General features: G+C 40.6%; 1 protein-coding gene across 3 annotated transcripts in view; it reads right to left on the reverse strand.

The window, feature by feature from the left end:
* ME1 (malic enzyme 1) overlaps positions 1–12,389 on the reverse strand; it is a 167,842-nt gene that overhangs the window by 5,580 nt on the left and 149,873 nt on the right. For all 3 annotated transcript variants that reach the window (XM_065055293.1, XM_065055291.1, NM_001282816.1), the window contains 3 exon segments: positions 6,879–6,984; positions 5,135–5,277; positions 2,451–2,624 (listed from right to left, as the gene is read on the reverse strand). In XM_065055293.1, coding sequence (XP_064911365.1) covers positions 2,451–2,624; positions 5,135–5,277; positions 6,879–6,984 — 423 coding nt within the window.

Genomic DNA, 12,389 nt, shown 5'->3' on the forward strand with positions numbered 1-12,389 from the left:
TGCTACTGATTGCTTTCACAGGAAGATACAGAGGTGTTTGGATCTTAGGTCTCACCCAGTATAGCTATGTTCATGTTTTAAATTTTAATTAATTCTAGCTTTTAATAAAGAAACTAGCTAAGCCTTATTGCAGAACCTAAGGCAGCCAAGATAGGACAAATGGCATAAAGCAAATGGTGGCATCTTGGGTTTTGGAGGATGTATTCTCTATAATGAAAGGATTTAACAGGATTATTTCTGGAGTAACTTTACTGTAGGTCACACATGCCAAGAATATTTCATTAGTTCATAATTCTCTGTCCCTTTTGTTGTGTTTGGTAGGACTTAGAAGAATAGGTAATGTCCCTTGTCATCACAAGGCAATTGCCTGAAATCAAGAGGTATTACAGCAGACAGTACCTTAGATTTATCATCAAAAATCAAAGTTACATTCTATTTTACTTGGCATGAAGAAAAGAATACTGAAAGTAGGATTTGCTGTAGTTACAATAAGCTATTTGTGACTTTTATCAGATTTGAGAGGTGGCAAAGCATGAAGACAGGAGGTGCAGGCAGTAGCCTGGGCCGCTTAGTGTTTTATGCTTCCTTTTTTCAGGTAACCTACTGCTACAATCTGAGAAGGTCCCTCTGTCTAAAATGCACCATTTTGGTGCTTTAAATTTTGCAGCACCTTGGGCACTTCCATTTCAAACACAGAATACTAACCAGTATTCTAAAATCCACGTGAAACTCTTTTGATTTCACCCTTACATTAAAAAAGCCAAGAAAACAAAAGAAAAATCACTTTTGCCTTTGCTTTGTACTGTAATTTCAGCTAAGGGCCTGGGCAGCCCTCCTGGCCTTCACACCCCCGACTCCTCTGAAATCCACCCATTGTCACCTTGCTCAGGAACCACCTGCAGCTCACCCAAGCCCCATCACACGCTGTCTCTCACACAAACAGGGACACCAGATGTACCGCTCTTAGCTCCAGGCCAGCAGCTACCCACGGACCTTCCCGCCCACAGAGACTTTCCATGCAAGAAAAAAGAACAGATTTTCACATGGCAAACTTTTCCACGCATTTTACCAGAGGATGGCATTTATGTAGCAAAGCCTCTGCCAACAAAGAAGATCCAGGAGAGAACCTCTACCTCAAGAGAAAATTTAAAAGCTTCCTCGTGATTTCTGATACCATTTTACTTCCCTGTTATGTTTCTTTGTTCAGAACAAGTTTTTTTCTGACTTAGTAGCCTGCCACTTGAAACGTCATTCAGTCCACGTATGTGTCACCTTTCATCCAGCAGCATTCTATTTATAGGAACCATTTCACCCAAACCAAAGTGAAGCAACTTCTAGAAGGAAATAAGACAACTGTTTAACACAGCAGTTTAGACCAACAAGCAAGCATCACTGTATCCAACTGAAATTACAGGGGAGGATTTAAAGGGAGGATATAATTACTCCAAGACTTACAATATGGATCACTGCCCTCCTAAGATGGTTAAAGCCAGTGGAGACAGTCTGGGCTTTTTACTAATTTTAAAGATGGAAATTGTGAATATCTTTCTTATTGAGGGCAAGCTGCTGGCAAACTTGTTAAAATATGCCATAGTATGCACCTTAAAAAAAAACCCTGAGGAAAACCAACAAGAGCAGTGTGCAAGTGCTCATTCTTCTCCTGTATGTGTTGAAGATACAATTCTGTGCATTCACGATGTCCTCCTGTAAGACTTTGAATGTCAGATTTTGAACAATCGGTGGAAGCAGGTGGTGAACGACTCCTAGAACCAAAAGTGTTTGCTCTCTGTTCATCTCTTGCCCACTGAGTGGAGACAAAGGAGAGATCACATGTTGGATAATGTCAGAACAAAGATCATTAAAAAATTGCCTTAAGAAAGAGAAGAATTAATGCAGAAAAGAAAGAAAACTGGAAGAATAACATGGCAATTTTGTCAAACTCTGGTGCAAGGAACAACAGAGCAATAGAGCACTTCTCTCAGCTGTTGACGAGGCAGGGCCACAAAAAATGATGCCAACAGCTCTGCTCAAAAATAGCAAAAAGCTAAAGGAAATTCAAATTATTTTTGCAAGCAAAACACCCACGAAAATCACCCCAAACCTACCAACATCCAGCTATAGTTCCTTTCAATCTAAAATGAAACGTATGTGCATATGTGCGCAAATAGTACATACTTATATTCACCTGTGGTAATACAGTACTGAAGTCTTTTTCCCTTGCCAACAGAAGGTGAGGTTTATGTCAGATGACCTTTGGACCAAGTATTAACTTTTTAAAAATAACTTGTTCAAATAGAATTTATAAAAAACAACATACCTTGCAAATAAACACCTGACACAGAAAATACTATTTTTCCAATTTAAAAGATAATGTTTAATTCTTTCTGTTTCATTGTTCAATATTACCAAGTTATTAAATTAAGGAATTTAAATAATTTTTAATACAATACCTCAGCAGTGGTGAGGAACACGTCGTCGCCAATATGTTTCAGTCCACATGAAATAACACCAAGGGCAACACCTGGGAACACATAGGAATTGTTGCCCTGTCCAGGATAGAGAGTTTGTCCACTTGGGAGAGTCACAGGATCAAAAGGACTTCCACTGGCAAAAATGCCACGTCCCTACATTGTAACAACAAAGCCAAAGAAAGCACGTTAGTTCCGAGGACACTGTTGAAGTATTTCATACATCTCTTTAAATGTCTACCACTGCGGAAGCTGGATTACATCTATTTACTATGTCTTCTGAGAGAGTAGCAGAACTGCTAAAACAAGTATGTCTTAAGATCCTAGAGATCCCTGGCAATTCCCTGTGACTGTCTGATGTCAGAGAGTGACAGCTGCCTTGTTCAGGTAAGACCTGTCAGCACAATTCAGAGGATGAGAAGGTGAAAGCCAGCCCTTGCTATACACTTTGTGCATCCATGTCAGAAGAAGGATACCTGGGAAGAAGGTATACACCTGGAGCTCTAAAACTCGAAGTGGACAATACTGTCATGGTAGCAATGGGTGATGCTGCTGGATTTTTTTACCAACATCCACAAAAATGAGACTGAGGACCCTAAACATTGCACTTTTGGATATGGCAACTTTTGAGGAGCTGTGGGGACAGGCTGAGAGCCCTCTGTTGCTCCCAATCTCCCCTCTTCAGGCCCCTGCACCCACTCCACAGGTCAACTGAACAACAGAGGTGGAAGCTCTGTCTTAGAAGTATCATCCCAAAGCGCAACTTATGGCAGAAGCTGGGGATGGGACTTCCTCTCCTAGGGCCTTGTGGCTCCCTTCATCATAATATACTGAGCAGTGTGAGGACACCAACTCAGGCACCAGTGTGTGATCATCCAACACTGATAAACCCCTAGGATGTTTCCCAGTAGGTTTTTGGGTAGTGCCAAGTAGCACTGTTGCCACCAGGGCCCGGGCACCAGAAGGCAGTGTGGAAGACTCAGCCTGTTTTGGGGAATTAGAGAGTTTAGCCGTACAGATGGACAAGAGAACTGTCTCTAACTCATTTTATGTTGTAGTTCACACAGGATCTCTAAATTTCTTCCCAGGATGCAAACACGGGTGTAGCCCCACGCTGGCACGCAGCACACACCAGGCGGCTGCCGGGAGGAACAAAAGCCTGTGGGGTGGCCCAGATGTGGCCACAGGGCTCGTGTTGCTGACAGCTTAACATCAGTGAAGGGGAATATTAGGCCTGGTGTCATTCAGCAGCATGCACGTTCAGAGCTGTGATACCACTGCAGATGGGATGGCAGGGGCCTGCAAGTCTGCTGGAGTCTCGCTGTTCCCCTGGGATGAGGAACATCCGGATGGGAGCAGATGCTGGCAGCACGGAGTGCCATTCAAGGGTGACAGAAGAGGCTCCCCAGAGGTGACTCACCTGCAGCACTACTACCCACGGTGTCCCCAGATCATACACAGGGAGAGAAGTAATTTCTACAGCAGGCAATGCAGTTTTGGAACAATGAGGGGAGTGACACTGCACAGGCTCTACATCCGCAGCCCAAAGGCCCTGGCTCTTGCCTTGCTGGGGAGGGACCACCCTCAAATTTAAGCAGTAAATTTAGGTAGGGAAGAGAAGCCAGCCTTTATTTATGCTAGCACTGCTGAAGTGATAAATGTCACTGTTAAATACTTCAGAGGCGCTTTGTATCAGAAATATCTATGCCTATTTTAGAGAACTAGAAACATGCATTTTAAAAAATGCCACTGTTGCTATTCATCTCTTCAGAAGAATATTCTGTTTGGTTTGGTGTCATGCAGTATTATCATGGCCAGCTCATAATACATTTTGGTGACAGATCAAACACTTCAGTGTGTCTTTTGCTCTGCCTACCAGATGTCATTACCCACTATAGCCAGCCCTTCATGTCGGCCACTTCCCTGGCTCCTGCACTGCGCTGTAATTGTGTGCTGTGCTGTGCAGTGGGGAACAGACATGCTAAATTTGTCTTTTAAACACTGCAAAACCGTCATTCAAACTGCCCTGCCTTTTTGACAAGAAGTCCAAACACAATCCACTGTGAAACACATACAGCCAAGTACTCATGCATTTCAAATTCTAGACTGAATGACACGGTAACATGTTTATCAGCACTTGTGGAAAAGAATTTTAAATAAGCAAGCAGAGTTCTCTTAACGTTCAGCTACGTTTCCATAATATAAATATTTGTAAAGGAATCAATTACTCCAGTTCTTAATAAAGAATTATTTTAAAGATACTATTTCACATATTGAAGTATTTTCTTACCCTAAAGAGTGTTTAGAAAATCTCAAATGAAAAGCATGCCACTGTATGTATATACTGAACAAAGTGGTACAGTTCAAAAATAGGTATAAGGCTTTAATGCTTGATGGTTAACCGATGCTTTTGTGATAATAAAACCTATGAGCCTTGTCTGACACCAATAAAAGCTATTAAATGTTTTTATGAGAGTGCAAGCATGTATTGACTTCACTGAAATTGTCTTCATAAAGTCTGGAAAACCTGTTACTTAATTTAATTCATTTTACCTACACACCTGATTAGTTCTTGCTACTCCACCCTCTGTCTTCCTCCCATTTTAAATTTCATTTCAGATTTATTTTTCACTACATATAGTGGAGAGATGTTCATCTTTGGTTACCTCTGTATATTTGTAGCACTGCTCAGCAGTGCATTCTGCTTTGCTGGTAGGATTGCTGAGAGCAAAAATAATAGGACGTTTGTTGAAAGCGGCCATATCCTGAAGGATTTGTTGAGTAAATGCACCACCAATTGCAGCAACTCCTAAAGAAGAAAAACACACACACAAGCAGGCAAATGCAATCAGTTTAAGATAAGACATGCGTGTCACTTCTACAAGAACAGAGCTCCTTTTACTGCATACTTCCCTCTTTAAAATGGAGTTTGATCTTTTTCCTAACATGTAGTTCAAGTTTTGTTTAAAAGATTCTGCAACACTGAAACCTCGGTATTATCCCTAACATAAGGCAGGACCTATTCATGCCTGCACAGTTTGGTGAATTTCTCACTTCACTTTTCTCAGGCCCTTTATATAAAATAGAAATGTATCACCCAACCTGCAGCTAAGTCCAATAAGGAGTCCAAAGGCACAACTCCCTCTCCTGAATTCTCATGCAACAGACTGGACAGTTTCTCCCAAATCTGGTGTGTCAGATTTCCCTTTTTTTCTGACATGATGAGTAAAGTCTCTGCCTTTTTCAGGTGATCGCTGTCATGTCCAGCCTCAGCTGATGGATAATGCCAATTTTGAGTCTAAGGCTTCCCTGGCAGCAACAATTTTTTTTAATACATCCCGTCAGAGATGCTTTTCTATTCTCCATACTGTACTCACAACCAAAAACAGATGTGTGTGATGTTTTTGGGAGGCCAACACGCCTGTATTTCTGCCTAACCTAGAAGAGTCAGGAAACCAAGCATCAGGTGCTTGCTCTCCACGCCTTCAGTGAAAAACAGATAAACAGATCCTGGAGTAAACCAAGAGAGGCCCCTGTCACGGAGCCTGTAGAGAAGGCAGCCTCCTCCTCCCTCAGAGCCCCCAGTGGCTGCTTTGCACACAGCATCCGAGTTTCAACAGCGGGAAGAAGCTGTTGTTCTCTCTCAAAGGAGTAGGAACAGATGCAAACCCGGACCAGGAGAGGGTCTCTCTTGGGTCAGTACTCTAACCTCTCGTCACTCATGCACAAGTGAGCATCCCAGCATTTCACTGTTGCATTTCAGATTTTCCAGAATCTGATGAATGATTTTACTAGCCAGACAGATGAATTTGCAAGTCTTACATACTAAAATATGATTTAAAAGTACTTGCAGATCATCCCTGAAACTGCCACTGAAATACAGTAACAAAACTGCTGAGAACTGAGCAATCCTTTACTGAGATCCCAAATCCAGCAGCTTTTATAAAAGTCTTTGTAAAACCTGTGTTTTGGTCTGCACAAAGGACTGACAGCTGAGGACCTAAATATGAGGGAACAGAGGTTTCAGCTACAGCAAGCTCCTATTTGCACAGCTTTACATGTGCTTAGCTCAGTTTTCTCAGTCTAAGTCTGAGGTTATTTGTATTACACCACCCACATTAAATCAGAAGTAATTTAGGAAGGCGATAAGGTTCTCCATCAGATGTTTAAACCAACTCAGATTATTCCCCATGTAAAATGGATGGCTCAGAGTGAAAGCAGTTTTACGTGCTTGGATAGTTACCATTTGTTCAATTGCTTAATAGAGTCCATTATGCACCCAGTGTTTTCTAAAAACACACAAAGGTAAACTCTGTTCAGAGGAACTTGATCTTGTCTTCAGACAAAGCCACATCCCCATTTTTTTTGCAACAAAGAATAAGGTCATTGCTTTAAAGTACAAGAAATTACCTATTAGCACGGTTGGTTTTATATCTTTAACAATATCTTCTAGATTTTTCATTTCACAATGTTCATGGGCAAAATGTTCTTTCTCGGGTGTCAATGAGGCACGTCCCTGAGTAATGAAAAAAAGGCAAATATATTTATTATACATTTCATGGAACTTAATATCCTGGGAAAATCAGTTTACAAAGTATCTGGTTTAACATGTCCTATTTTCATTTCTACTTTTGTGTCTATCACCAAATACCATATTAGACAAAGTTATACTGTGTACAACTAACACGCTTAAGATAATTTAGTCCTAATCCATTTCTCTAAACAGTACGCAAATTCAATTCCATGCTTTTCCTTTAAATTAATAACAACTGTAGAATGCCACTGTATTAACAATTATATGAAAGCATCATGGATTTCTTCTTTGAAGAGTTCTTAAAGCTGTTTTACCTGTTAACATTTGGTCAAACACTTAAAGTTACTAATGATAAAGCTTAAATATATTTATATAGCAAACAGTACAGATGTGCCAGGGTGGGGGGAATTTGTAACTTAGCAAAACAAAAATAGTTTCTTCCAGTGTTTTCATCTTTGCTCTTCTCTAGAAGTATAGAGACTGCATAGGGGGAGTATATAGACTATAGAGGAATCTACATTTTGCACCAGGTTTTTCATATTTAAGTAATTAATTCTTAAGGATGGAATAAAAATAATTCTAACCAGACGTCTGGTGCGCCAGTTTTGCATTAACAAAATTGACTCAGCCGTGAAACAACTTTCACCCTGAGCTATACGGGCAATTTCCACGCAGCGATGCCCAACAAGGTTTCCAAATGGAATATAACAGATACAGAAAACAGGGCAACAGAACATCACTGACACTGACTGGGCTGGAAAGAGGATTTGAGCTCAGTGTACGTATAACAACATGCAGTGCAGGGCAGGAAGGGGCCAGAATTTGTGAAAATTATATTAGTTGTCTAAATACATGGACCTCTGTCTCTACATAGGCATCTGAAAATCTCAGCAGGAGCACTTTCAAAGCACACAGCTCCACCCCTTGTTTTATACTCATGCCTAAGAAAACATCACTGCAAAGGCACTTTTCAAACACAAACATAGAAGACGGTGCCACCCCTCAAATGTCTTCAAATTTCAGACAGCAGGAAGATGAAGATGATACAGGTACAGATATATGGGGAAGTACATGAAGAAAATGGAATATTAAACATAATTTTGACCAAACAGCCATATCCTTTCCAGCTGAGAAGATGAAAGTTTCCTTAATCTTAACAAGTTAAATAGGACTATACTAAAGCATTTGAACAGAATTCATTCTACAATTCCACCAAAGTCTATTAATTTGACAATTTGGGCTCAATTTAGGGCCGCATATACAATCGGATTCGAACCACAATTAGTGTTGTAATGTCATTTTTGCTTAATTTTAATAAAGACAAGCAATCCAATGCTACATTTCAGACCACGATTCTGCGATGTGGCAACATGTGGCTGTGCCAGCCGCATCGCCGAAGCTCCTCTCCTGCTCCTCGGGCGGCCACCGCAAAAGCCAGCACACAGAAGGGAAGAGCCAATTTTCATCTCCAGCTGCAAGAAAAGCATTTCCATCCCAACATGAAGCTGCAGAAAGCTGTTATGTGGTCAGCCTGACTGAGCTGGTCTGCCTCAGAGGACATCAGCTCCTCTTGGTTCACCCATGATTACAAGGAATTTCCAGAGATTTCTCCTCTTCTACAGATTTTTTCTTTTATGAGGCCAAAATACAGAGTTTTTAAATTAAGAGGGTTACGTCTGCATGTGCTTATATGGGTCTTAAGAGTTCTCCTAGAGTGATTAGCATGGAAATACTGCAATACAGGCACCTGGTTTCCTTTGCGGGTAAAATGTGAAATTCTCAGCCTTGAGAGAATGCCACAACATTAACATTTTTTTTTGGCATATTCACACTCGAATCATTCCACCATCAATGCACATTTTGGAGCCTGCCATTTCCCAGCATCCCAGCAGATGTCCCCACAGTCTACACACATGCTTTAGAGGCATGTCATTTGAAAGCAGGAATTTTCCTTAACATTTTCAGGGGAAAAATATGAAGTTTTCTTTCTAGTCATCAAAGAAAAAAACATGCTTACGACTTCCAGGCCAAAAGCTTGTTGCTAGGAATAACTCAAAATACTACCATAAAAGCCACTTTTAATTCTAATCTGACGTGGAGGTGGGTTTCCTGGAGTGCCAAGAATGGTGCCATGGGCCACCATCCCATCTCACGCTGCTTCTTTAGGTGGTTCCTTAGTAGCTTATCAGGCTGCTAGCAAGCAAGCCAGTTTTCCACCAGGTATTGAAATCCAGCCTCCAGAAAACTGACCTGGACTACCAAGAATGAAGAAATCACCTCGGAGAGCTATGACCAGCTAATTCTTCTGGCTGTGGCAGGCTGGTAGCCCTGAGCGCCTCCAGCACCTACAAATCTGGGCAGATCTGTCAGGAAAGGTGACTTCCAATTTTTTCCACAGTGCGTAACAGCTAAGAGGTCAGGCTGACATCTTAGTAGAGAAAAATGTTGCTATTCATTTAATTTTTAATCAAAGCAAATAACCAGAATCCTGCATGAAACAGAGTTACTTATTTATAGAGTACCTGATCAGCTTTCAGAAAGGTGCTTCAACATTTTAAAATTAAGATAATGGCAATGCTGTTAAAACACTTATTGATGCAAGATCAAGAATTCAAAGCTCCATTTCCTACTGACATATATGATGATATCTCATTAAATTAGCTATAAAGGAGTAATCAAATAGTAAGCTGGATGTGATCCACTGCAACCCTTTGCGGGCTATTGGCTGGTGAGACTAGCGCTAGCCAGATGTGTCAGCTTAGGTCAGATTCACTTCTCTCCTATCTTAATTTCACACAGGACATTCTACAATTCTAAAAAACAAACAAACAAACAAACAACAAACCCCAAACCAACCAAACCAAAACAAACAACAACAAAATCAAACCCCAAAACCAAACCTGAAACCATTTAAAATGTATTTCTTTATTCAGCTTTGGTCTGAATTACCTTGATCCCATTAGTCAGAATGAATCACGTCTCCAAGTAAATATTTTTCTTGTATATTAACTAAGTATGAAGTATTAAATTCTGTGGCTTAGCAAAAATAACAACAGCTATGTACATAGAGATTTTTGATTGGAAAGTGCCTGTAAAAGAAATCCTACAGTTAGGGTTTTTAAAATATGTATATTTTAAATAGATTATTTTATTTGTTAATTCAGTTATCCTAAAGGAGCTACATAACATCTCCCTAAAAACTGTGTCTGAGATTTCAATATCAGCCAGTTGATATGGTTACAAAACTCCAACAGTTTAGAGGACAGTGCTCTAGATAGTATTTTTTTCTCCCCAGACTGGCAAATTGTTAAGTTCTGCTCTCCACAAAGTAGTGAGGTGGCAGCAGGGGCACAGCTCGCTTCCCTCCTGGCCCTGCCAACAGGACAACTTGCAGGAAGGAAGAGGCAATCGAGTTTTGTCCATGCTCAACCTCAAACTAAGGGGTTGCCAGTCCATTTAGTACGAGCTTCCAGATGTCCGCCCTGAGCGCCCACAGCCGGAATGAGAACTCACAGAGGGAAAAGGGTGGAGCCAAAACGCACAAGTCTCAATTCTGGACTGGTGTGGTTTTCTGTCTTGTCTCCCTCCTGATGCTGGAGAGATGCAAAGCGGTCAGACCTGTCAGTCCAGAGCTGCTCTGACTAAAAGATCTTCCAGAAGCGCTGAGCCCGACTTCTGATATTTCCATTTGCAGCCCTGGCTCCACGAGCTGCTGTGCTCTGTCTATCTGCTGCTGGGAAGCGGGCTGCCGAGGATCATCGCAAGGCAGCGTCAATCAGAAACTGCTCTGGTCTGCTGGTGTCTTCAGAACCCTGAGATACTAACACAGCATACAGCTCACTCATATTTCCCTCCTTCTTCTAAATAAGAAAAGGCAAAATTTAAAATACTGTATATTTGAATGAGCTCTGGGGTTCCGTGTATGAAACTCTCAGTCTTTTAAGTCAAAACATCATCTCCAGCCACATTCTGCTTGTATTCTAAGTCCACTGCCTTGCTCTGCTAGCATTATTTAAAAATCGTTCATTCAGTGAAAAGAGCTCAGAAAAATAAGCAATCTAGAGACGTGCCCCTTTCAGTACACAAGCCTCAATAGAGTCTCACTGTTTCACTGAAGGACACCAGTGCCTGCCATGCAGGGGAGGAATTTTTCCAGGGGTTCCTATCAAAGGATTTTATTGCACCACTATTCAAACAGCAGTATGAAGACTCATCTAGGCCAGAGAGCAGCTGCCTTAAGTTGTCATAGTGTGTTTTCTATGATATGTAACAAGCCTCTTTCATCCATCAAGTGACACTCCCTAGATCCAAAAGGAAAGACTTTCACACTGGATACACAGATGAACTAACAGGCTCCCTGTGACACCTGTGCAGATATTCAGAGGGGGAGACACGAACACACAAATTCTTTAAATAGAAGGAGGATGGTAAATTTAGGAAAAGAAGCTACATTTCCTTCTTGCTTTAACTTCCTAAATGGATTCTCACATTCAAAACAAATTTTAAAAGCACCAAATTTCATTTTATACAACTTCTTGCAATGCTATGTATTCTTATATTATTTCCTTATCTTTCATAGAACAGGTAATTTGCTAGGGGCATTGTAAGAAGTTTACCTCATTAAAAAAAAAACCCAAACTAAATACTAAAATACCAGGAAGACAAGCACAGCATCCTTAATGCCTGCTCAGGCTGCCTGGATAAACTGTACAACACACCTTCACTAGAATGCTGAAGAATGTTAAAAACACTCAAAAAACCCAAATAAATCTTAAGTCCAAAGACTAAATGAAAATGTCAGAAGTTACTTCAGGCAAGGGAAAAATATTGGCTCTATCACAGTGTCATTTTGTATCAAGAGGCCTATGGGATATTTTGAATTTGAACAAAAGAGAACAAAGCAACCTGAAAACAGATATGTTGCTATATTAGAAGACACCGTGGTATCTCAGATGGCAAGTAATACGAGCTAAATTCTTTATTAGCAAATGAGTTACAATGTGGACTGTGTTAAGTCAGCAGATGAAGTACGGAGATGAAGAAACAATAGCAGCATTCTCTGATGGTGACATTATGTATGAAAGATCTTGGCAATCCTAAACCAGCTATACTCCCTAATGGGTATGAGGGTGTTGGTATTATATATTACTATTACCAGTAGAAAGATATAGTCACTTGGACACCAGGACATTTTAATTCAAGGAGCTAAATGAAGTAACAGGACTCAGTAGTTAACAGTTTTATGAAGAACCTACTCTATTTTGGATTTGAACTGAAAGCAGTTCTTAGTCTAAGGATTTTTTAATTATTTTTTGTTTGTTTGTTTTAGTGGCTGATCAACAGCTCAAGAAGCAAAAGAAATACTGAGACTGGGCTTCAAGCAAATT

This window comes from Columba livia, chromosome 3, assembly GCF_036013475.1.
Source record: "Columba livia isolate bColLiv1 breed racing homer chromosome 3, bColLiv1.pat.W.v2, whole genome shotgun sequence".
Lineage (NCBI taxonomy): Eukaryota > Metazoa > Chordata > Aves > Columbiformes > Columbidae > Columba > Columba livia.